This window comes from Cornus florida, unplaced genomic scaffold, assembly GCF_030987335.1.
Source record: "Cornus florida cultivar Cherokee Brave unplaced genomic scaffold, ASM3098733v1 CherokeeBrave_3.0.0_Hap2_Chr10, whole genome shotgun sequence".
Lineage (NCBI taxonomy): Eukaryota > Viridiplantae > Streptophyta > Magnoliopsida > Cornales > Cornaceae > Cornus > Cornus florida.
In genome coordinates this window covers 67334738-67358539 of record NW_026775580.1, presented here as the reverse complement: position 1 = coordinate 67358539, position 23802 = coordinate 67334738, and the positions used below count along the sequence as shown (strand labels likewise).

Below are 23802 nucleotides of genomic sequence, written 5' to 3'. Positions count from 1 at the left end.
GTCAACCCATATAATTCCCATTATACCCTTCATTCCGTCTTGTAGTATTGCTAGCTCAAGAAGGGCCTTAATGACATTCTGAGATTGTATGAACACTTTCTAAACCGAGTTAAACTATGTTGAGGTCTTAAGCACCAAAGTTTAGAGTTGAACAATATGATCATTTTCAACAAAATCCATCCACATTTTTTTTTTTTTTTTTTGCCAACCAAAGTGAGAAAAAGGTGGTGTTTGAATAATTAGACCTTATTACACCAAAACTCTCCCTATATAAACCCCACAAGCCAATGCTCATTGCCACCATCTCATTGCACTCTGCTTTAATTCCTCACTCCCCAATTTGACAACTAAAATGGCTTTCAGCTATGCAAAATTCCTTGTCCTCCTAGCCGCTGCAGCCTCCATGTTGGCAGCTAGCCAGGCGGCCACTGTTGTCGTGGGAGGGTCGGAGCACTGGCGCTACGGCTTTAACTACACCGACTGGGCTCTTCAACATGGCCCCTTTTACCAAAATGATAAACTAGGTCAGTATATGCATGCGCACACATATACATTAGTCATCAAGACTAGTTAATATTAGGTTCCATGTGCAACCGGATGCAAATGAACCTATTTGTTCATGAACATTTCAAAAAGTACATAAACGAGTAGCTAGTCTCGTCTAGGCTTAGCTTGTGTAAGATTGCATATGTTCATGAATACATTCATAAATATAAACTTGTATAAGTTCAGGAAAATGATATCAAGGTTTTTATTTTTTATTTTTTATTTCTCATATTATTATTATTGTTAAACATGCCGAGCCCAAATCCGAACAAACTGAAGTTGGGCTAGGTTCATTTGCTGCCGCCCCAAGTGCATGTGTCACGGAGTAGTTAATATTGACCTTATATGTACATGCAATAACCTTTGGTTTGACATTGTTGTGGTAATTGTGATGATCAGTATTCAAGTATGATCCACCAAGCGAGAACAGCCCACCTCACACAGTGTACTTGCTGCCAAACCTGGGGAGCTTCATAAACTGCGATTTCAGGAGTGCACAGTTGTTGGCAAATGTAACACAAGGAAGTGGTGATGGCTTTGGCTTTGTGCTCACTAATAATTGGAGGCCGCTTTACTTCGCTTGTGGAGAAGAGGATGGCAAGAACTGCAAGGAGGGGCTGATGAAGTTCTTCGCGGTTCCTTTGCCTCGTCGCTCATAAATATATACATCTACATATATATATATATAGATGATGACACAGAAAAGAACAGGGAAGCGTATACACAGCCTATACATGTTATAGTTTGGTGGAATAACTGGATCATTTGGCGTGACCATGATTGATACTTCAAATAAGTTCTTTTCATTTTTCATTTTTTTGCTTTCATGTACTTCATTATGTTGTTGTTCAATTTTTGAAAGGAATGTTGTGAGATGGCACTGATAAATAAAATGTTTTGTGTTTGATTTGAATTCTTTGCATCTATATTTTTACCCTTAATTGTAATTGTAGGAGGAAAAAAAATTGGAAAAAGTAAAATGAAATACACACACACACACACGAGTTACATATAAAGAGAGGGGGTTTGGGCTTTTTAATTTCCAAATATAAAATCATTCCAAGACAATTAGGTCTACAATGGTTCTTTACCATATCTCAAATCATTAATACGTGTTTTTTTATATTTTTTATTGTGTTTACCTGGTACCATTTGTGCTATATATCTGGATTTTTTTTTTTCTTTCCAAAAACACAAAGAAACCTCAAACTCGGAATAAGATAATAGTTAACTCATGACTCAAAGTCAATATACTAATATCATAGTGTAATTTCATCAAGAAGGTAATCTGAAAATTATAGAATGTTGTTTATGTGAGATATATATATATATATATATATATATTTTGGGAAGATTGTAAAAAATATATATATATACTGTAATTGGCAACTTTCGATGGCAAAACAAGTTCTAGTCGAGTTGTAATTTCAAGTTACTATATCGGGATCAACAGCGACTGCGGAATTGAAAGGTTGTTCAAAGATGCTATAACTGCGATCATCACAGAAAAGGAAGAACAACATGTTATGAAGAAATCTAAAAAGGTTAGGACACATTTCATATTTGGTAAGTGTAACGACCCGAAAAGATACCAAAATAATAATAAAAATCTATAAAAATTTCGGCATGACCTCCACAGAAAATGTTGCTCAACAACCTGTAAAAATACAAAAATAAATGCAATGGCCTCAATGGGCCTTAAATCTAACTTATTCTGTCCCAACATACAATTCAGATATTATACTACATTCCCAAAATGGTTACATACATACAAAAGTCCCGTTCTTTCATCTCATCCAAACAAGGGACACATCCGTTATTTCAAGTTACAGTCCATAATTGTAGCTAAAATTTTAAAGTCCATAGCTTACAACATTATATCAACTAAACTAAAGTTTCACAAAATATTTAAGTTTACATTTACAAAATATATATCAAAGTTCTAATACAAAAGATAGCAAAAATAAAATAAATCCCCAAGCTGGTCTAAACTTGTGGTGGATCATCGTCCGCCACCTCTTTTCCATATCCTAAAAAATGTTAAAAAAAATGGGGTGAGCATAAGCTCAGTAGGAAGTGTCTAAGACACACTTCTTATGTCCCCGTGAATCCATACAAGGAATAGATAAAAAGTGAACGGGATCATGCCTTCGGGAAACGCACATTCTCAATCACAATAACAAGTATGTAACAAATATCAACCAATCACAAATTTACCACAATGTCATGAAGTGCAATGTTATGCAAATGTCATTCCCCATTTCCGAAACAATTCCGTTTCAAATACCAAACCGTTAGTGCAGTCCGACCCAAGGCACCTCCATGGCGTTACGAAAGGAGGGTTGGTTAACTATTTACGACCACAAGGCACCTCCAAGGCGTCGCATCCAGCCTAGTTAACTCAACTACATTCCCTTCTATATTACACCAACATCACGGACCATTAGGCGCCTCCTAGGCGTCCGGTTTTCGCAACACTTTTAGAAAATATTTTCCCCAAAACAATTTTATTTGTTCTAACAAATATTTTTCCCCTTTTCTCTTTCCCAATGGATGCATGAATGCTTCATGCTTCAAATCATTAATTTAACTATATGTTTTCACACATTTTCATTTACATCATCATAACAATTTAATGAAAATTTCTAAACATTCATTTCCTTTATTTATTTATGTATTTATAACCATAGCACCCATTTTTCTTCAAGACAATAAATAAATATATAAATAAATAAATAATCATGGAACATTCAACACATCAAACACTAAGCATGCTCATTTACCGTAATGAAAATAGACATGTATATGAACTCAAATAACACATGGAACACAATTATCATTGTAATTATACAGAACTACAATAACAACAAGCTAAGTAATTAAAATTTAGCATGTTTAGGATCAAATTTAGGAGGAAAAATTCACCAAAGGCCAAGAAATTGTAGATTAGAACACCCTTACCTCAAATTTGAGAAAAACCCCAATTGGAGCCCAAGAACCCTAGAATTTTGAACTCCCTAGAGGGCACCAAAACTGAAATTATTGGTACTCACACGTAGAGCTCGCCGTGCTCTTCGATTTGCCGTAAATGGCACCTAAAAATTCCAAATATGGGAGGAGGAATCAAAGCTTGAAATTGGAAAAGAAAAAAAAAGAAAAGAAAGGGAAGCTTCTGGACAGAGATGCAGAGAGAGAGAGAAACGGTATGTGAAATGGCCTTATGCCCTTTGTGGTGTTTTTAATACATTGGTGGGGCCCACTTGCTTTTTTTTTTTTTTTTAAAAAAAAAAACTTTATAACTTTAATATAAATATATATAATCATACCCATTACAGTAAGTTTCAGAATATACCAAAAATAGTGCCTAGAACCTTAGGAATCAGGTCTGGCAGACTTGAACCTGTTTATGATTCTTGGAATAGGTTCAAGCCATTTGAATTTGGCCTAGAAATCATTCTGTCATCTTTGAACCTGTTCCTAATTCTTTGAACAGGTTCAAGAGTCCAACATTGGCCTCGAAAAACATTCTACCATTCTTGAACCTGTTCCCAATTCTTTGAACAAGTTCAAGAGTCCTGATAGCCTATGAAAACTTTAGTTTCCTGTTACAGATTTCTCTCCTAGTTGGTCTAGAATTGTTCTAAGACCTATGCACGAAATTTATCATATTTTCTGAGGGATTAGGACTTTCAAAACTCTATATAAACCTTGTCATATACATTGGTTTATTGATGGCTTTAGGGAAAATCAATTCTATATTTTGAGAAAGCCTTTTAGAGAGAGAAAATTCAGAAAATCAAATCTGATTATTCTGAATTTATTTATGAGAGCATACACATATATTCATGAGTGATTTAGTGGTGTTGTTCTCTATCTCATCGGAATTAGAGCTATATTGAAGATTCCGATATTTCGAATGAAGAGCATGATTTAATTCTTCTACAATCAAGTTCAGATCTTGAAGAAAAGAAATAACGCAATCACACTATGAAAGGGTCGGAGCATTCGTGGAGTACTGTCTGATCTACCTGCTACTCTTATACAAATATCAAGTGTAAGCCTGAGATCAAGTTGCTGTTGGATAGGGAGTCGCAAAGCCAAATGATCGTTAGCGGTTGGTGTGGTATAGAACGATAGGGTGTGAGTCAGAGTCAAAGTTCGGTATACTTTGTTTCAAGTATAGTGGATTGGTTTACTTTGGACTGAATAGTCCACGAGGTTTTTCCCATAACAGTTGACGTATTTTATCAACTGGGGTTTCCTCGCTAAAAATTCTGGTGCAATCTCTCTAACTCTAACTCGTTTTACTTTTCATATATTTGTGATTGTGGATGTTTAAATTGGTCAAATAATTTAATCAATCATAAATTGAGCAAGTTGACCTACTAATCAGATTTAGGTCATAAAGGAGTTAATCACAATTGAAATCAACTAACTATTTCTGCACCCCGCGTAACTCTTGTTTCACAATTTGATATCAGAGCGGGTTACTCGATATACAGAGTAAATCATATTTGTTGATTTTTGCATCATGTCTGAAAATTCATCTGTTGATGTGTTACCTTTAATTCCTGTTTTTGATTCTGTCATGAGCATGCAAATTGAGTGGTCAAAGTTTAAAAAGGATTTTGAAAATTTGTTAGAGAAATTGAATCTTGCGGAACTTGATAGAAATATTTATAAGTTAGAAGTTTCTGTCTCTAATAAGAATTTGTATCTTCTTCATAAAATTAATTTTCTGGAAAATGAACTTAAGAAGGTAAATTTGTTTAATAAATCACTGGAACTTAAAATTGATAATTTGAGTAGTGAATTTGTTAAATCAAAGGAATCTTTTCTTAGAGTTGATATTGACACTTTCAAAATTGATAAATTGAAAGGAGTGGTTGAGAATGTAAGGAGTAACAAAGATTTGGCATCAACTTCTAAGGATTTGTATTTTCAAAAATCAAAAGATGTTTTTGTGAAAGATAAAACCAAGCCTTATGTTATTTCTAATTATCCTAAACTTATTTTAACATGTCATTTTTGTGGTGAAAAATGACATATGAAGTAGAAGTGTCAGAAAAGAAAAGTTGAACTAGGAAAGAAATTGAAAAATCTAAAGAGTTCAAATTTGAGGAAGAAGAGGATTAGGACTGTTGAACCTTGTGACACTTTGTCTAGAACAATAGGAAAATCATTGCATAATGAATCTAAAATTGCTTGGGTAAAGAAAGAGAATTTTAAATGCCTTCCCAGGCACACAACATTTAGAGCACTTGGTCCATGTGGTTGGTACTTTGATAGTGGTTGCTCTAGGCATATGACAGGGGATAGAACATTATTTACCACTTTTAAGGAATATTCATTTGGGACTGTTACTTTTGGTGATGGTAAAGCTTCTACTGTAAGTGGTAAATGTAAGATCAAATTTTCAGGAATTGGGGAGTTAAAAAATGTTCTATATGTTAAAGGTTTAGCTGCTAATCTATTGAGTATTAGTCAAATCTATGATGAGGAGTTCTAAGTCAATTTTACTCAACAAGGGTGTTTTGTAACTAATGGAAAAGGTGAACGTGTTTTGAAAGGAACTAGAACTTTTGATAATTGCTATGTTGTGTTTTCAGATCCTTCACTTATGTGTTTTTCTGCAGATACTGATGAGGCTGTTTTATGGCATAAAAGACTTGGACATTTGAATTATAATAATTTAGTGAATTTGTCTAATAATGATCTTGTTCGAGGTTTGCCTAAATTGAAGATACCTAAAAATGAAATATGTGGTCCATGTCAATTAGGAAAACAGACTAGAGTGTCACATAAAAGACTTATTCATAAAGTCAATACTAGACCTTTAGAGTTGATTCATATGGATTTGATGGGTCGGATAACACCTGATAACATTGGAGGAAAAAAATATTTGCTTGTTATGGTTGATGATTTTTCTAGATTTACTTTTGTTACATATTTAAGAGAAAAAGTTGATACTTTTGTGAATTACAGGTCTATTTGCCAACTTATTCAAAATAAGAAGGGATATCGAATTAATCGGATTAGAAGCGACAATGGAGGTGAATTCGAACCTAAGGAGTTTATTGAATATTGTGATAAGAATGACATTACGTACGAATTTTCAGCACTTAAAACACCATAACAGAATGGTGTAGTGGAAAGGAAAAATAGGATAATCGCAGGAATGACTCGTACTAAGCTTCAGAAGAATAAGATTGTAAGTCACTTTTGGGCTGAATCGGTACGTATTGCTTGTCATATCCTAAATAGAGTTTATCTTAGGCTTGGAACTAACAAGACTTCATATGAATTGTGATATAATAGAAAGCCCACCGTTAAATACTTTAGAGTCTTTGGAAGTAAATGTTATATCCTTAGAGATAAGGAACACTTAGGAAAATTTGACTCTAGAAGTGACGAAGGTGTGTTTTTGGGTTATTCACAAACTAGTCGGGCTTATAGGGTTTTTAATCTTAGAACCAAAGTGGTCATGGAATCTATAAATGTGGTTTTTGATGATACAAAACCTAAGATAACCTCGTCTCAACTTGATGAAGAAGAAACTAATTTTGAAATTGTAGGAGAAAGGAAAGAACCTACAATTCAAGAAGAAGAAAGAGTTGAGGATAAAGGTGGAGAAAGTGAAGAGGGTGAAGAAGATGAGGATGAGGAATTAGAGGTTACCACTGATGAACCTATAGGAATTCTTGCACCATCTCTAGATATTCCTACATCTAGCAGTTTTAGAATTAGATTGAGTTATCTAATTAATAATGTGATAGGTCCATGGGATAAGCATGGTACTAGGAGTACAGTCCGTGATGATATAGGACACTCATGCATTGTAGATGATATTGTTCACTCATGTCAAATGGCTCAATTTGAACCTAAGAATGTTGATAAAGCTCTTCAAAGTTCTGATTGGCTTATGGCTATGCAAAAAGAATTGTTTCAATTTGTAAAGAATGATGTTTAGGAATCAGCGCCTTGACCTAGTAATGTTAATATCAAAGGGACCTCGGTTCAAGGGATGGTTGCAAGTTCATATAGATTTTAAAAGGGTTTTTCCAGATTATTAGTGGTCTCAACTTCTAGTGTTGGAAGTAGGGGATTGTCTTTGATTTTTGTTGCTTTCCTAGCTATAGGTTATCTCATGATTGTTTTCTTGGTATTTCTTTTTGGTTGTCTTGGATAGGGGTATGCCCTTATGAGTTTTTTGTATACTATTGTTTATATTTATGAAAAATTTCCTCCATTTAGGAAAAAAAAAAAAATATCATAGGGACCAAATGGATCTTTAAAAATAAACTTGATGAACATGGTCTTGTGATGAGAAATAAAGCTAGATTAGTTGCACAATGATACACTCAAGTTGAAGGAATTGATTTTGATGAAACTTTTGCACCTGTTGCTAGACTTAAGTCTATTCGACTTCTTTTTGCTCTTGCATGTCACTTTAAATTCAAATTGTTTCAAATGGATGTTAAAAGTGCTTTTCTAAATGGTATTTTGCAGGAAGAAGTTTATGTTGCACAACCAAAAGGTTTTATTGATTCATATAATTCTGATTTTGTTTTTCATCTTAAAAAGGCTCTTTATGGTTTAAAGCAAACACCTAGAGGATGGTATGAAAAATTGACTTCTTATCTATTGCACAAAGGCTTCAGAAGAGGAGGAGCGGATAAAACATTGTTTATTTTTAGGAAAGGAAAAGATTTTCTTATTGCTTAAATATGTGTGGATGATATTGTTTTTGGTGCTATATATGATAACCTTGTTCATAATTTTTCTAAAGATATGAGTAAAACTTTTGAAATGAGCGTGGTTGGTGAACTGACTTTCTTTCTAGGTCTCCAAGTAAAACAACTTGATGATGGGATTTTCATATCTCAATCAAAGTATGTAAAGGAGCTAGTTAAGAAGTTTGGTATGAAAGATTCAAAGCATATTCAAACTCCTATGAGTACTTCATCCTAAATGGATAGAGACTTTGATCCTAACAAGGTTGATCATTTCATGTCTAGGAGTATGATTAGTAGTTTGTTGTATTTGGCAGCAACTAGGCCAGATATTTCATTTAGTGTAGATGTTTGTGCTAGGTATCAAACTGATCATAGAGAACAACACATTCTTGCAGTCAAGCGCATTATTCGTTATGTCAATAGTACATTGAATTATGGATTGCGTTATTCTTCTGAATCTAACTTTGAGATTACAGGCTATACTGATGCTGATTAGGCTGGAAATAAGGATGATAGAAAGAATACTTCAGGTGGTTGTTTCTATGTTGGTACTAATCTTGTTTCATGGTATAGCAAGAAGCAAAATTGCATATTTTTATCATCTTGTGAGGCTAAATACATTGCTGCTGGAACTTGTTGCACACGATTGCTTTGAATGAAACAAATGCTTCTGGATTATGGAGTTGATCAAGGTACTATTTATATCTTTTGTGATAATACTAGTACAATTAATATTTCAAAGAATTCAGTTTTGTATTCTAGGACTAAGCACATTGACATTCGACATCACTTTCTTAGGCAAATAATTTCTTAGGGGTGATGTTCACGAGTAAAAGTTTGAACTTTACTCAACCTGTATGGAGGGGGCGTTTTGCACGGTGTCATGGGGATTTAATGTGATTCCCCGGTTGACATAAAATAAAAAAATTAAAAAAAAAAAAGTGTGACTAGAATTTGCATCTCAATCAAATACTAGTGATGTTATCACCTTACCTTATTTCTTTGGGTATATTACACTCAGACCCCCTGAGGTTGGGTTATTTTTTAGCTAAATGAAGATTTGGGTTTTAACTTTCACTTACACCCCAATTTATTTTTTGGCCTCTGATACATGCAAATTGACTATTTTACCCTTAATTTTTTAATACAAAATATCTATAATCTTAAATGACAAAAAAAAAACCATATATATATATATATATATATATATATATATATATATATATATTCAAGCATTGTTACTATGGCTTACTATTCTCTGTGTCCATTCCATCCATTTGTATGGCTTGGTTAGTTGGTCTGTTTCTTCAATTTTCTTATCTACCAAACAAATCACAAATCAAAAAAGGATTGTGAAGAAATAGAGAAAACGCCAAAAATGAGAAAGAAAACATATACAAAAAGTTATCACCCAAACATATACGTCATCATTTTCGATGAGTCTCCGGTGAAACAATGTCGGTGACTCTTTCTCTCTTCCACCCTTTAATATTTGGGAAAATGAGAAGAATCTTGGACAGTAGTGTAATCCGTATGGATCACAGTTACTCTATTCTCTGACAAATTTTGTAGGAATACTATAACCAGGATCGATATATATTGGTTATTAAGACCATCTAGATAGCTTATGGCCCACTATTTACATTGGAATTTTATCCTTCAGTTTGATCTTTATGTTTGCTTTTGCTTTCTTCTAGTTATTGTAGCTTTATATACTGATATTATGTTTTCTCTTTTTTTATGTAGTCATTTGACTTTTAAAATAGTGAGATGGGCAAAGATTAAAAGGGTTTTGTGAGCAATCAAGGGTTAGGATTTAAGTTTGTTGTATCCCTAGATTAAATACGAATAAAGAGTAGGTTGTAATTGATTATCGCATATCGCTGTAAATGAAGTTAGATTTGACAGTCATTATTGTCTCTCCAAATCCTTTAATAATTTTGCCACTGCCGACGACGTCCATGGTGGTTCGGCGATGGGTTCGTGGTGGCCGTCAATGGAATACAGGGAGTCACAGTACCCTGACGGAAAGGCCATCGAGGATTGGTGAGGTGTGATTTGGGTGAGGGATGAGGCGGGATTGAGGGGTGGAGTTGATGAGGAAGAGATGAGAGAGAAAGAATAGAGAGGCGAGGGCGGTGGTGATTGTGTTTGGGGTAATTTGTCACAAAAATAGTCAATAAGGGGTCAAAGCGTAACATAGTCATTTCATACCTAAAAACACTCTCACATCACTACAAGTTGACATTTAGGGTGTAAGTGAACTACGCAATCACTCTTTCAAATATAAGTGAAAATTAAAACCAAAATCTTCATCTAGGTGAGAAATGACCTAACCTCAAGGGGTCTAAGTAAAATTTACCCTATTTCTTTTTGCGCTATATATGAAATTCATTTTCCCAAAAACTCAAATAAAGCTCAATATTTGAAAAGTGGGAGGCAAAATTTAAAATTTGTAGTTAACTTGGTGGTGGTTACTGTGAGATAAAACTTTTGTGATTGGCTAATTTTGGTATCAAAATATGCCCGATTGAGTTGCAATTTTTGTTTTACTTTGAATCTCGATGTCGAAAGCAGAACAACAAATGCACACATGTTTCAATTTGATGAGAACTTTATTTAGAAAAAAATATGTTCAATGAGGATACCTTATATTAGGTTTTGTAAGTGAGGACTTAGGGAAAACATGTTATTGGTGCAAATTTTGAAATTTGAAAAAGTACAACATGTTGCATTTTAAGCCCAACATGCTTCACTTTCCTAATATCATATTTTGGTAAGAATTGGTTCATTTTTTATTAGATTTTTGAAAAAAAATTTTATACGGATTAAACTTGTTTTTCAATTTTTTTAAGTCTCTACAAAATCTATATATAGAAACTATAATATTTCCGATTTTCGTTATTTTTCATTTTCTAAATTTTTTTGGATTTTTCGAGGGTATTTTCGTCTTTTCTCGTTTTGCGTGCTGGACACCTTAGGGTGTATCAGAGTGTTGATTGAGATATTTTCTTGAATTCAGGAGCCTTGAAAATGCATCGGTTGTCATTTCGGCATTTTTTTTTTTTTTTTGGACTGGAGGTTCCAGATGGGACCCGCTACCGGGGTGGTTGTGCACGGAGGTTGTATTACGGGTTCATTGCATTTTATGCACCATTATTTTGTGCATAAGTTAATTATTTAAATGCTTATTTGTGGTTACTAATTAGTTGGTATACACACACACACACACACACACACACACACACATATATATGGATTTTTTTTAAGGAAGATATTTTTGGGACCTACCATTATGCTTAAGCCATCAAAATGGCCTTAAGGCCATTGTATGGACTCAGTTTCTCTTTCTCACAACCAGAATCTCTTTCTCTCTCTTCACTTTCTTCTTTTTCTTTTCTTTTTCTTCTTCAATCAAGCCAAAATACCTCTTTAACATTTGGGAGTTTGATCTTGCCACTTGAGGCAAAATTGAAGAGCTCGTCAAGATCTACGTTTTGATCGGAGTAAAGTTTAATTTGGCCAATCTTTGGAATTTCGAATTATTGGGTATTTTGGGGCTTTTTCTTCAATTTCATGTAAGGGTGTTCTAACCCATACTTTATTTGATTGTAGTGAATTTTTCCCTTTAAATTTGCTCTCAAGCATGTTTAATTTGAGTATTTCACTTATGATGGGTTTTATGTGATAATTTGGTTTATGTGATTATTTGGCTAAAATTATTGTTCTTTCTATTAATGTGATGAAATATCTTCAAATTATGTTATGATATGTCCAACGTGTTTAAATTGTTCATTTGAAAACATGATATATGAGTATGTGGTTAATAATTGGTGACTTATGTGAAATTTCATTGTCGGTATAGTGATTATGGAGCATAAGGCATTCCTGCATTCATTGGGAAAGAAGAAGGGGAAAAGTGTTTTTTTTAAACAAATGACATTGTTTTGAAATGTTTTCAAAAAGTGTTGCGAAAACCCGGATGCCTAGGAGTCGCTTAGTGGTCCGTGCGTTAGTGTGGTCCAAAGGGGATTAGGAAGAAACCCTAGCGTGGTTGAGCTACCTAGGCCGGATACAATGCCTTGGAGTTGCCATGTGGTGGTGGATAGTTAGTCAATCCTTCTCTTATGATGCATTAGAGTTACCTTGGGTCAGATTACACTAACGGTTTAGAAAGGTAAAACGGTATTGTTTCGGAAATAAGGAGTGACATTGCCTAATACAGCATTTCATTGGCATATATTACAGACTTGGTAGTCGGATGACTTGTATATGTATTTGTTGATATCATTACTGTTTTACTTGCTTCCCGAGGCATGATCCCGTTCACTTGTGTTCTATTCTTTATGTGGGTTCACGGGGTCATAAGAGACATCTTAGTCACTTCCTACTGAGCGGTTGACTCACCCTATTTTATTATTAACATTTTCAGGGTATGGAAAGGAAGTGGCGGAAGAAAATCCACCACAAGCTTGATGGACTAGGAGCTATTTTGTTGTTTTTTTAATGTTTTGATCCCATTCTTTTGTAAAACGTCATTTTGGAAATGTATTCGTTTTGTAAAATGAAATCTCGCAATGTAACTAAGTAATTATAATTAACTATAACGATATTTTGTATAGAATGGAAATGACGAGGTGCTTTGGGAAGTTTAATGGTGTGTATATTTATGGGATTTTCTGTTTCTTATTGCCGTGATTTCAGAAGTAGATGTAAATCATGTTTTGCACACAACGAGCCCAGTTTTCAAGTGTTTCCAGTTGCATTCAGCAACATTCCAGGGCCTATCGGCCGGTTGATAAGGAGAATTAGCCGATCGACGAGGCATTTTTGGGCTTGACAGAGAGTAAGGTTGTGAATTGGGTTGTTTCAGCCGACCGAATTTCCCTATCAGCTCAACGAACCTCTAGTCTGAGCTGGCCGAAGCTAGATCTCCAGTCGGCCAAGTGACTAATTTGGAGGAGTCCCGAGAGCATGTATTCTAGATCATCGTTTTGGCCGACCGACCATCTAGGTCAGCCGACCGAACCTTGTGTTTCAACCAGATGACATATCGTTGTCAACCGTCCGATCCTCTTCTTTTCCTTGCACTGTGTTCTACCAGTGATGTTGGTATGTTTGGGAAAGCTAAGGACTTTAGGAAGTGGTTGATTCTTGGCATTGATATATGAATGGATAGATATGCCCTAGTTGACCTCGGGTTCGGGTAAGAATCTGGTTAACGGTTCGGACTCTTGGGTTCGGGTCGTTACAAAAACAAATTTTTTCACCTAGGGTTTTCTACGACTTTTAAATACAATTTTCAATAACCTTAAAAGAGTCAATTTGTGATATATTTCTGTGTATTTTATTTTTCATCTTCAGAGTACGCATACTATGCACAAGACTGATTTAAGTTGTTTCCTAAATTCATGAGCATTTAGATAAGGGAGTCACAAAGCCGAAGATGTTCAACAATTGGTTCTTTATAGAGTAAAAAGGACGTGAGCATGAGTCGAAATCCATTATACTTTGTTTCGCTTGAGACCGCATGACAGTTTCAGAGATTTTTCTCTTAATTTGATGAATTTCTTCAATTAGAGTTTACTCGCTAAAATTCCAATGTCAAACTCTAACTCTACTTATATTTTACTTGCACTTTATTTTTGCTTTATGGATTAATCAATTTTATTTTATTTTGGTAAATTTAATATTAAACAAAAATTGAATAAAAAAACATGTTGAAGCTATTCACCCTCTTTTAGATTAATTATACATCTTTATTCCACAAACATTCCGCTGTAACTCATAGTTACTTCAAGATCAACATTTCTAATCGAAATTCCGTGTTTCATGTCTTACCAAACTAGAATATTTTTGTGAAATAGGGCCAGCAATTACAATTCGGATGTATGATTTCTGAAATGATGTGGTGATAAGCACTGAAAAATGCGCGTTTAAACCCCTTAAGCTTAAGCATTCTAGGACCTTTATCTATCTTATTTTCCCGTTTTATTTTAGTTTCGTGTTATTGCCCTTTTCAGGTGCTTATCCCAAAAATAAGTCAATTCAACCAAATAAGAGCATTAAAGAAATTAACTTAAGCAGAATGGAAGAAAGGAGCAAAGTGGAAGCTAAATGAAACAAAGTGTGGAAATTCAGCATGTTCGATCGATCTTAGTAATTATTCGATCAATCAAAAGTTTATCGATCTAAACAATTCAAGATGGATTGATGCCCTTGTCCTTATCCAAAAGAATCCAACAAGTTTGATCGATCCAACATTTCCCAGATCGATCGAAATGATTCTATCTTATCTACACCTACCACTCCACCTACCACTTTTGTCTCTTTCCCAAAATATTCCAAAATATCTCAGAGATTTGTCTTTATTCAAAAAGGCGCCGCCAAAGATGATCGATCTTTGCAGCATTCGATGGATTTCAGCCAAGTTCGATCGATCTCAACACAGTTCGTTCGATCGAATTTCTTCAAGTCCGAAAAAAAGATAAATTCTAACTCATTAAAAGTTGGCTCATGGTGCAATCATTGGAGGGACCTTTATGCACGAATCCAGACCATTGGTGTGACATTTGACCTACCTATATAAGGATTGAGAGCCACTTTTAGTTCATATATTATTCATAATTCATCATATCTCATATCTTGGAGAGGAGGCTAAAGATTAGAGAGCTTTACACATTTTTGGGGAGTTCTTCCATTCTTCTAGGGTTTCCATCAAGAAGGAGGTCATTCCTACCATGGAGATAGCCCTTGAGGGTTAGATGACTACTTCAATGAGTGGCTAGACATCTACTTGGGGCTAGAGTAGCCCCTAAGTTTGCTTCCTAGACTTAGTTCTTTGTATATTTTTGGGGATTCATTTGTAACAAATGTTTTGATCTTAGATTTATATATATATACATATATATATATATATATATATATATATATATATCTTGTGGTTTTTACTTGATGTGTGTAACAACCTGGTCATTTGCCTTCCTTTCCTTTTTCCAGAAATTTTACGGATAATTTTTTTCCGTTTAATTTTCTTTTCTGAGCTTTGTTTCTTGTCACATAGTGTCTTCTCGAGTGCTCAGAATTGGTTTCTGAGACTCTTTCATGTGGATTGACAACTTCCTTTGAGGACCGAGTCATTTCTGCATTTTCACTTTTCGTACCTATGCGTTATTTCGTCTTTTCCCTATTCTGTCATTTTTCCTATTTCGTCTTATCTCCATTTGTCAGTTTTTGGCACAACCTTACTTTTCATGCTCGGAGTTAGTTTTTGACTTCACGTGCCTTCATTTTCAGTGGTTTCCTTGAAATACGTATATTTGATTTTACAAGAAAGTACTCTGGTTGCTCTCGGTGTCCATAGGGGTATGGATTCATAATTCTTCAGAATCTTTTTCATTTCTTGGGGTATTTTTCGTAAATATCTTTTGAAGATATTTTATTTCAGGGGTATCTAAGAAAATATCTTTTGGAAGAAGATATTTTATTTCAGGGGTATCTAAGAAAATATCTTTTGGAAGATATTTTCATTCTAGGGCAGTTTCGCAGTTAACCCTTTTTGTAGGGGCCATTGTGCAATTAACGAAAGTTATTACAAAATGTCTTGTCTGGAGCCTGGATCCTTATACGGGATTCATTTTTACTTTTCGTTGACTCGTTAATTCATAGAATTTCCTTCTAGTCATTTTTCTCCAGTTTCAGAGTTTCTAGAGTTGGTTACCGCTGAACTTGTTCGGGGCATATCTCTCTGCTCGGGACTCGATTTTTGATGCCGTTTCTTTCGTTGTTCATATTTTCTCATTTTGAATCTTTTTCATTCACGGAGTTTTTCCGTTTAAGCGCGTTTGCTCAAAATCCACTTTTCCGGTCCCGGTAGGGCCCTTTCAGGGCAATTTTGAGACTTACTATAAATAGGATGCCCTAAAGTGAAAAATCAGATTTTCACTCTTCTTCTCCACCTCTTGGCCGGCAACCATGGAAGCTCCTTGGCTACCATCCTTTGACCTTCTCCTCCACTTGATTTCCTAAGTGAAATCTCTACAGCCTTTACGTTTATCGCTCCCCTCGACGTGTTCTATCATTCCCTCTTACTAGAAATCATTTCTGACCATTTCTTGAGTTTGGGGTTGAGGTCAAGTTGTGATTCTCATGGGGCTTCCTTCGGATTCATGTAGATCGTGTTGTCCCCGGCATAACCCTTCGATTTCGGCGGATTCGGAGCATTTTTTTTTCAGTGGGGATTTGAGGTCTTCACCTCAAATTGAGGTAGGAGGTGTTTTAGGTTATATTCTTGTTATCTAGCATGATATTGATGCTTATACAACTTGTATGCTTGCTTTTAATTCAAAATCTAGAAATTGATTTAAATGAGATTTAAATTCTACTTAATTGTACCATGCTTGTTTTCCAATTTTGACTTGATATATGGCATGGCCATGACTTAATCCTTGATATATTAATTTGAGATCATTTGAGTAGCCTTTGAAATCTAGAGATTTAGTAAATTTTAAATTAATTAAATTATACATGATGATAGCTTGCTCACTTTGTGAAATTGATGTGATATTTGCAATCACTATGAAATGGACATTCACATATATTATTTTGAGAATTTTTGGACAACTTTGATTTATAGGGAAATTAATTAATTAGCTTAATTAATTTCTACTTAGTATTCTAATGAATTAGACTTGTATTGTATTCTTAAATCAAGTTATGACATGTTGTATAACATATATTAAAATGAAGTCATTTGGATGACTTTCAAAATCTAGAGATTTTAATTAAATGAAATAATTAAAATCCACAAATCGGTTTTATGCACTTGATTAAGTTCTAACCTTGCATACATTATTTCCTTGACATGTTCCTTCACGTGTACTAAATTGAGACAAATCGGATAAGTTTGAGACCTACACTTGTTTTACTTGTATGGAACTTAGTTCACTTAGTTGTAATTTGTATTCCATGGAACTTTAGTTTTTCACATGTAACTAGACCCCGTGCATCTTAGTTTCATCAATATACTTAATGAACTTGCATCATTGTCTTGGAATGATTTAATTATCCATGTATTGCTTAGTAAATAATTAAATCATTAATCTTATACTTGTGGTATTTTTGCATCGATGGATTCTATGTGACATATATCTTAGTTTGTAGTCCATGTAGATGCATACTATGATTTTTTGACATTTCACATGCCATGTTAGTTGAGAACTTAGGGCATGACTTCTATGTTTCCAAAAATCTTAGTTGTGCATGAAATGTGTTCAATGCAGTACTTGTGACTTAATGTTATCTTGACTTGCACAACATGTTGATTTTGGAAAAATTGGGATATCAATCAATAATTGACATGGTTAGGACTTGGTTCTAGTACGGGGGAATGTCCCTCTACACTATCGTGCGCATTAGGGAAAGGTACCCTTGGGTTAGTAGCCCTAAAGTGATCCCAAAGGAACTATTTTTCTATGGTGCACACTATGGGAAAGTACCCATGGGTTAGTAGCCCTAAAGTGATCCCATGAGTACGGTTCTAATCCGGGCAATATCCGTGTTTCCACATTAGTTGATTTCACTCTTTAAATTTCAAGTTGTTATTCCTTGAAGATTTAAACCATGTTGTATTTGTGAAATGCTCCAATCCTATCCAATTGCATAGACATTATATCTTGTTCTTGATTTATATGTAACTCTTTTCATGTAAGATGAATTGTTTCAACTTTGTCTAATTGCATAAGTATTATGTGTTATCCTTGATTCCATGCACTCTTCTTGTCTTGATAATTGGAATACTCCGACCACATTAATCGCATTGATAACTGAAATCCTTGTATTCAAATATCCTTTTGTCGTGTTGTGTGAAATTTTTCCAAACTATGCTTAATTGTATTGATAATGCAATCCATGTTAATCTATGTTCTAGTATCCTTCTTATCATGTACTTGGATTATCCTAACTTTGATTTGTTTCATATATGTATATATATCATGATTCTTATTGCTTATACTCCATGGTAGCTTAGGATGATCCCTGAGTCTTACTTTGACATAGACGTTAGGTGGCATGAACCCCTTTAACATGTTTCACCTTAAGGTGATAAATTTGTAAAATGCTAGGTCGATGCATGCTCATCTCCTACGAGTAGCTTTATGTTGCTCACCCCTACGATACTGGGGCATATTTCAGGTACGAAGACTTAGTCCGTGATGCTTAGCATTCCTTGGATGTCGTGTAGCTTTCAAGTTTCCATTTCATGCAAATGTTAGTAGGAAATGTCATTTTGTAGATTTATATGTAAAACTTGTATTTATTGTCTAAGCTACGTAATGTGCACTTAAGTGCACCTTTTGACACTCTTAGAATGTGGTTGTAATGAGGCCAAGGGCCAAAGACACTTATGTGAAATGTATGCTAACTTTGAACTTCATTTTTGCCTATGGAAGATATGTGGATTAATGCATTGAAGGGTTCTAATTTGCATATGACATGCCATGAGGCCATAGGCCATTGCAACACATCTATTTTATCACATTACATATGCTTGCATGCTCACTTTGGCAAACAACACCATCCTTGATGAAACAAAAACTTTAAGTAGCATTTTTAGGGAGTTTTACCCTATTATGTTCCAGGGGCATTTCGGGTATTTCACAATACGTTTTTTTTTTCATTTTTCCTCTAGTGTCACGTAGAAAACTCAATTTTGAGGGGGGGTTTCTTCTTTGTGTTTTTCCAGAAAATGCCATCTTGGCCCTCAAAAATCTATTTTTTTTCAAAAAATCATTGCTGCCAGGTTTTTGCTAAATTTTAGTGCAAATGTACTTGGTACTATTCATCGATTTTTTTTTGAAAAGTGTGACGACCTATCCGGGAGTCTTGTAGGTGTATTTTAAGGTTGAATTTTCAATTTGGGCAATTTTAAAACCTTTCGAAGCCCCATTTCCTTTCTTTAGGCAATAGCTTGAAATAATTTTCAACTTCTAGACCTGATTTTCTTGAGGGTATTTTGGGCATTTTACAACGCATTTTTTTGGTTTCCGTCCGCATGTCGGGTAGAAAACTTGATTTTAGGGGGGATTTCTTCTTTGAGTTTTTCCAAAAAGTCCGTTTAGATACCTTTTCTTACTCTCAGTTGCAGCAGTAGTGGGTTGACGGCACTGTAGCTGTCACGGCCTTCGTCGGGTCGCCGCGACATCGATTTTGTTTTTGACCTTTCTCCCTCATCCGGACTCCAAATCAAGTGAATTTTATTTTGAAATTGATTAATTTTTCATTTTCTATCCAACGGTGTGCTTGGTTACACCCGAATATTTATGGATAATTACCAGTTTACCCTTTTAGCTTTATTGCTTGTTTTTCTTTGTTTTGTCGTTTCTCCTTCGTCCAGACTTCGAATCATGCGATTCTTGAGTCCATCTCGATTAGTTTTTCGTTATCTTTCCAGCGGTGTACTCGGTAATACCCAAATCTATATTTTTAGAAATGACCATTTTGACCTTGGGACTATTTTTGTCATATTTCCAATACTTTGCTTCCGCATTCGGACCCATCAATAGGTCAGCACAGGACGCACTGGGTTTAAAAATCTAGGGTCGTCACAATGTGTATAGATTAATACTTTCAATTGATTATCTATTTCTAACCATATGTCTATGTATGCTAGAATGGATGATTCATATGCTTTTCTCTAAATCTAATAGGGTTTATGCATGTCTATGTGTATGGATGAAGTTAATCTAGAAATGGTCAAAACATAGAGCTTAATTGAACACTCTTGCAATTTATTTGATGGTTCACACTTGTTTCTTGATGGATTGTACTACACCTTTAGCTTACTTAGTTTAATTTCATGTCTTTAGTGTAGATGTAGTATAGTTGCTTTAAATTCATAGATAGGTGGACAATCTACTCTTGTTCCTTGGTGTTCCATACTTATGAATGCATTAAGTGTATGTTTTTAGATAGTTGTATATGTATAAATTCTGGTTTCATTGAATGGATTTTGGTCTCATTTGATAGGTTGTGTTTTCCATTTGATTTGGCTTGACAATCTATGTTTATTTGCCATCTATGCTTAGTTTCAATTAATGTCACACACACACACACACATAAGTTACAAGTCAATTTCCCTATTAATATACAACTGCTAGTGTCTAGTGAAATCAAGCTTAGTGGTGAGCTCTAGTACCCCAAGTCCTCCCCTCTATATCTTTCTTTATTTTATTAATCATTGAATTTTGTTTACTTTAATTTCATTTGCATAATAGCTTAATCAATTAATCTAACCAACCTTTGATAACTCGACCTACTAACCCTATATATTGTTTCCATTGCAAAGGCACCCACAATCCCTTAAGACGATCCCTACTCACCCTAGCTATATTTTTAGTTAGAGGTAGTAGTGGCTTTTATAAATTTAAAACTTGGTCACATTGCACACTCACACTCTTAGTTCATATCTTTGCAAAATTTTGGTGTAACTTCCCCTTCGAACACCAAGTTTTTGGCACCGTTACCGGGGATTGAATAGGCAACGCTGTGTTTTGGAAACAAATAGGAATTAATACTCTTTTGATCGTGTCTTTTCTTTATTTTCTTCTTAGTTACTTATTGTGTTTGTTCTTGAATGACTAGGTGATTTGAGCAAGGAAATCAAGCAAAGGAGAATTGAAGAGCAAGGAAGCCAAGTGGAGCTAAGCTAAACACAAAAAGGCTAAAATCTAAAAAATTGTAAAGCAAAGCAAGGCTAGAAAGTTGAAAGTTAAATTAAAGTTGCTTAAGGATCCTTTGTGAGATCTTTCTAACTCAATCTCTAGTTAAATCATCGGCACGCGTGGAGCAAGTTTTACATTTTTAGATAGATCGTGAGCCGGCGTGGAGGCAATTTACTTTTCTTTACATATTGTTCGAGCATGGGAGTATGGGATCAATGTATGTGGAGAATGTTTGTTGATTGATTTGTTGTGGGGGCGAAATGTTTGTTACTTGCTTATTTCTTGTTATTTGTTTTGCTAATGCATGCATAGTCATAGGTCATTGAATCCTACTCTTGTCCCTCTTATTTTTAATCTTGAATCGGTTGTTCGTAATCTTAGGGGAAGAGGTAGTTCTCATCACTCCATTTCATCAATGGAGGAGCAAAATAATGACCATATGGAGGACCTTGGTTATATAGACCAACAAGGCATCCTCTACCCTAATATGCATCATGAAAACATCCAAGTACCATTAAGCATGCCTAGACCATTCATTTCACCACAACAACAAGGCTAAATTCCATTGGGAATGCCTCAACCAATCTTTGCTCCATAACCTCTTATGGTTCAAGCTAACCACGGTGTTCGAGTAGCACCATTGATTATAAATCCCCCTCTTGCTTTAAGAGACCATTATGTGCCTAATGAATATAATGCACCCACTTGCATTCAATTGCCTCCATTTATAGCACATCACCATGAAATCAAACCACAAATCATTCAAATGCTTCCTAACTATCATGGACTTCCAAGTGAAGAACCCTATAAGCATTTGGATGAGTTTCTTGAAGTGTGTTCCACCGTGAAATACACGAACATGCCAGAAGAAGTGTTAAGACTCAAAATTTTTCCTTTTACCCTAAAAAACAAGGCAAAATATTTGTTTAACAATCTTAGGCCTTTTTCGATAACTTCTTGGGCAGAAATGCAACAAGAGTTCTTGAAGAAATACTACCCGGTTTCGAAGACCAATGCCACGAGAACTTCCATTCGTAAATTTTCTCAAGGGGATGGGGAAATGTTTCATGAGGCATGGGAAAGATTCAATGACTTGCTTAGGAAGTGCCCACATTATGACATACCTAAGTGGCAATTAGTTCAATATTTCTTTGAAAGTTTGTCGGATAATCACAAGGGTATGGTTAATGCATCTATGGGTGGTTCTTACCTTGACAAGCACGAAAATGATGTGTAGCAATTGTATGAAAGTATGAGTAAAAATTCCATACATAGATCTTTATCTTCTAAAAATGGTAGAAATCTAGATGGAAGGAAGAATGTTGGCTTGTATCAAGTTGACAACTCCAATGATATAGTCTCCGAGATAAAATCCTTATCTCAAAGGTTTGATCAATTTTTAATGAACCAAACTTCGGCGAATCAAATGTCTTCCTCCCCTAATCATGTTCATCATCGTGCACCTAATGAATCATGTATGACTTGTTCTAGTGTGTTACATTCTACTTCCAATTGTCCCCATGGACATGTGCCAAGTGACAACTATGAGCAAGTCAATGCTACATTTGTCAACCAAGGGAATAATCTCTATGGCAATCATTATAATCCAGGATGGTGGAACCATCCGAACTTTTCTTAGAAAAGCCAAGGGGAAGGCTCAAACCCTCCCTAAGGAGGTTTTCAAGGAAAGTATGTTCTGCCTCCAATGCAAAGCCAAGGTTCTCAAGGTTTTAGATCATCATCATTCCAATCACATGGCAATCAATTTTCAAATTCTCATTTCCCTAATCGATCATCTTATTCTCAGGGAAATTCTAAGAGTTCCGATTTTGAAGAGAAAGTTTTGACCGCTGTAGGCACTGTAGAGGCGAACACTCAATTGCTTCATTCTCACTCTCAATCCATTACTAAGCTAGAAACCCAAGTAGGGGAAATAGCTAGTACTTTAAATGCTAGAGAGAAAGGGAAAATGCCTTTGAATGCCCCACCAAAGCAACAATGTGTTATGGAGACTCATTCCTCATTGGAAGGTCCCACAATTGAGCATGTCAATGCGGTGACAACCTTGAGAAGTGGGAAGATTGTGGACAACCAAGTAGGTATGTCCAATGAAGAGAGTGAACCGGTGCAACCAAAAGTTGACGCCTGTCCCATTTCACATTTTATTCTTCCTTCATTGCATGTGCATGATCATCATGTTGAGAAATCATTGAAAAATGATTTGAAAGATGAATTAAAGAATGATTTGAAAAAGGACTTGAAAAATTCTTGTGTTGATGATGTTTCAAAGAAAGATTTTGAAAAAGCTTTTGAGCCAAGAGCTCCATTTCCGGATGCCTTGAAAGGATCCATTTATCTTGATAAACAAAAGACTAAGACAAATGAAATCATTGAAATGTTTAGGCAAGTGAAGATTAATCTCCTACTTTTGGATGCAATTAAGCAAATTCCAGCTTATGCCAAGTTCTTAAAAGATCTTTGCACCCAAAAGAGGAAGAACAAAAGCCAAGCATCAAGAAAAGTGGTCTTGACCGAGCAAGTGAGCTCTATTTTGCAACATAACACTCTTTCAAAGTTCAAGGACCCCGGTTCACCTACTACTTCTTGCATCATTGGTGACCATGTCATCAATCGGGCTCTCTTAGATTTGGGAGCAAGTGTTAATCTTCTTCCATACTCGGTATATGTCAAATTAGGCTTAGGAGACTTGAAACCGATGTCGGGGGTTTTGCAACTTGCTGATCGATCCATCAAAAAGCCTAGGGGTATCATTGAGGATGTTTTGATTAAAATTGATAAAT

At 35.1% G+C, this 23802-nt stretch overlaps 1 protein-coding gene across 1 annotated transcript; it reads left to right on the top strand.

The window, feature by feature from the left end:
- The first annotated feature begins 70 nt into the window (after window positions 1-70).
- On the top strand, window positions 71-1459 carry LOC132279354 (uncharacterized). Its single transcript, XM_059781314.1, has 2 exons — window positions 71-524; window positions 946-1459. Exons 1-2 carry the CDS (start codon window positions 353-355, stop codon window positions 1203-1205), a joined length of 432 nt encoding a protein of 143 aa, XP_059637297.1. The 5' UTR covers window positions 71-352; the 3' UTR covers window positions 1206-1459.
- The last annotated feature ends 22343 nt before the right edge of the window (window positions 1460-23802 follow it).